The sequence below is a fragment of the Pseudonaja textilis genome, unplaced genomic scaffold, assembly GCF_049901715.1.
Source record: "Pseudonaja textilis isolate UNSWEBS1 unplaced genomic scaffold, rPseTex1.2 PTEXCTG430, whole genome shotgun sequence".
In the NCBI taxonomy this organism is placed as follows: Eukaryota; Metazoa; Chordata; class Lepidosauria; order Squamata; family Elapidae; genus Pseudonaja; species Pseudonaja textilis.
The window spans coordinates 1-2,988 of record NW_028262689.1 but is presented as its reverse complement, the minus strand read 5'-3'; the positions used below and the strand labels follow the sequence as shown (position 1 = coordinate 2,988).

The 2,988-nt window shown below is 36.6% G+C and overlaps 1 protein-coding gene across 1 annotated transcript; it reads right to left on the bottom strand.

Moving 5' to 3' along the window:
* Nucleotides 1–283: 283 nt before the first annotated feature.
* On the bottom strand, nucleotides 284–2,915 carry VPS25 (vacuolar protein sorting 25 homolog; the record flags this gene model as incomplete). Its single annotated transcript, XM_087918755.1, has 3 exons — nucleotides 284–835; nucleotides 1,873–1,948; nucleotides 2,805–2,915. Coding segments are annotated over 3 exons (300 nt in total), but the record flags the coding sequence as incomplete, so codon positions are not given.
* Between the last annotated feature and the right edge of the window lie 73 nt (nucleotides 2,916–2,988).

Here is a 2,988-nt window from a genome sequence, read left to right as displayed (position 1 = left end):
TGGACAAAATGCTGAGTACGGAAGGATGAAACCAAATCGAATAGTTACTTCTGGATAATGGATTGCCCTCTCTTCTTCATAAATATCAAAAATGAAGAAATATGGTTCACTCAGTTTTTTGTTTCTGGAAAAACAACATTGTTAAACCCCACAAGGAGGCAGCTGACCTCCACTTAGCCCTAATATGAACTAACAATAGCCTGGGGATGGGGATGGGAGGGAAGAATTGAAGACCCCCTTGGTGTGAGAAAAGCACACACAGAGATAAGCCAACACAGATGACTTTTCTGTAAACACAGTATAGTTTAATTTGTCCAAAGTCTTTAACACCCCATTCTGCTGTGGATAGCACAGTCTATGTGGCTTTCTGCCCAACTGGAGAGAGTACTGCATTTTTGATCCCCCAAATAATCCCCAAATCATTGCTGCAAGGAGCAGGGTTTATTGTCTGCTTCAATTTGGAAGCCAAACTCAAGAGCCAATAGTTGTTTTGTGTCATATTGGTACAAAGAACATTCTGATTCCTCCATAAATCTATTCAAATTGTCATAATGCAATAAGAGGCAGAAGCTGCAGAGAGAAGAAAATGGAGTCAAACGCTGAGTCATCAAGATACAATTTGTTGTTTCAACCTTCAATGCAAGGAAACCAGAGCAGAGAGAAGCTCTTAAACCCAGAACACCTTTGTACAGTCATACTAGGAAGCCAAAGCAGAATCCGCATTAGAAGAATTTGACGCCCCGCCCATCATTCAGAGTGAATATTTCAGCCTTATGCTCCTGTTGTAAAGCCTGCAGAGCTCGGAGAAGTACTAATTCTTCCAAACCATGGAATTCTAGAAGAGAATAAAACATCCTTGGTTGAGAGAAAGTCACCCATGATTTATATACAGGACAATACAAAAATTTGGTTGGGGACAGAACTGGTGGCAACTTATCTAGCAATACAGAGAATGCAGAAAAGGTACCTTGCTAGAGCTCTGAATTTGCATGTTATAAATACAACACCCTGGTCCCTGCAATACTGGAATGCAATACTCAAATAATTTTTTTTAAATATCTAATGTTTAACATTATCAAGAAAGGCTTGATATTGTATGAGCAATGCCAGACAAAGTTCACAAAAGTTTTCTTCACTCATGCTGAGATATTCTTGCCTTTCTAAGGCTCACTGCCCCAATTTAGGACAGCATAACCAATTCAGTTATTTAATATTTAGGCTAAAGAATTTGCTTTCCAACCACATGAGATATTCACCACTATGCGAATTTATTTTCCAACCACAGTCTGTAAGCTATCTTGTTGCTTTGGCATAAGAATGTTTTATACAAAGTATAGAAAAGGAACACCAGAGTCCACCTAGACTCATTTTCTGCTCTAAGGGCAGAAGGCCGCTGTTGCCAGAAGAGCCTTCGCACTGCTTCATAAGTAACCCTATTTTTTAGCTTAGAAATTTTAAGATAGTCCTCAAATTGTCTTTCTTTTTTCATTACTTAGCATAGCACCAATGGAACCAGATTAAAGGCATGCTTATTGATCTGAAATAATGACCCCTACGCCCTGCCGTTTCATTGATAAATGGAAACAAATTAATCAGAGAAATATTCTGGGCATGAATCCAGTTTGTAAGAATTAAAATCCAATCACATTTAGAAAATATGAAGCATATGCTCTGCAGTTTTGAAAACTGTTTATCTCTCTTCAATTTAATACAAGAAACTTAAAATAACTTTCAAAAATTCAGCAGGGGAAGACTGTGGAGAGCAAGGCAGTTCTCTGGATTAAAAATGACACAAAGAAAAACAAACAAGTTATCTCTCTTTTGACACTGCTATATATTACTATAATGGGAAATGTACCAGATGAAAGTTACCTTCTTCCTCTGTATCCTCGCCATTAGATAACTCATAGAGTGTGAAAACCGAGTTTGTCAATCCATTCTTCAAAACCTGGAAATGGGGAAGGAGCAGGTGGAGAAATGCAACACCTGATCTTTGATATCATTATGAGTTTTATATTCCAAACTTTTTTCCTGCTAAGCATTTTCACAACACTTAAATATAAATAAAACATAAAAATATATAACTAGTATTTGTAAGAAATAGAGTATTACATCTAGCTAATAAAAATAGCCCAAAAAACTGAAAAACAATCAAAGCAACTGAAAAGGCCAAGTGCAAGAAAGCCGCCTGAGAAAACCATTGTAGAGTTGGCAACATCAGTAAAAAAAGCCTCCTCTCCGCCCCTCATCAGTCAGCAGTCTAACTTCTGAAAGTCATGGCTTTGGGAGAAGAATTTCAGACCTCAATCTCATCTAGACAGACTCAGGTAGATAAAAGCTTTTGATCTGCTTTTTGGATTCCTATCCATGTACTGCTTTAAAAGATAAACTTTAGCATTATGAAATAGACTCAGAGACAAATTTCCTGTGAAATGATTAACAACTTGACAAATAGGTTTAACATTAAAAATGAGATAATATTCAAGATATACAAAGCTATTCATGAAAAATAATATAAAGTTTGCCTGTTATGATTACGGGTATTTTGTACTTTCAAAGCTGCACAAACTTGTTCCAAGAATTCCACACCCTGGTCATCTAAATTTTCATTTAAAAATATGACAAAAGGCAGAAAACATTTGTGTTGTCATGGTGGAGATATGATAAAAAAGAACTGTGGGCTCCTGCTGAAATTCAAATTCTGGGAAGAGAGAAAGGAACTGTTTTAACATATCTTTACAAAACTATTTTCTACCAAAGCTTAATTAATTTTGTATTGTTACCCCCAAAAGTATTGCTCTTACCCATTGGTAAATTAGCTTGCCCCATTCTTCTGGACATCGCCACAGGATAAGAAAGCTAGACTTGTTCTTGTCAAGCCACTCAAGATTTCCTAGAATGAAACATAAATATCTCTATTATCAGTGTCTGTTAAAAACATTTTTAACAGAATGGATTCAGTTCTAGCCATCCCAGCAGCCCGATTTA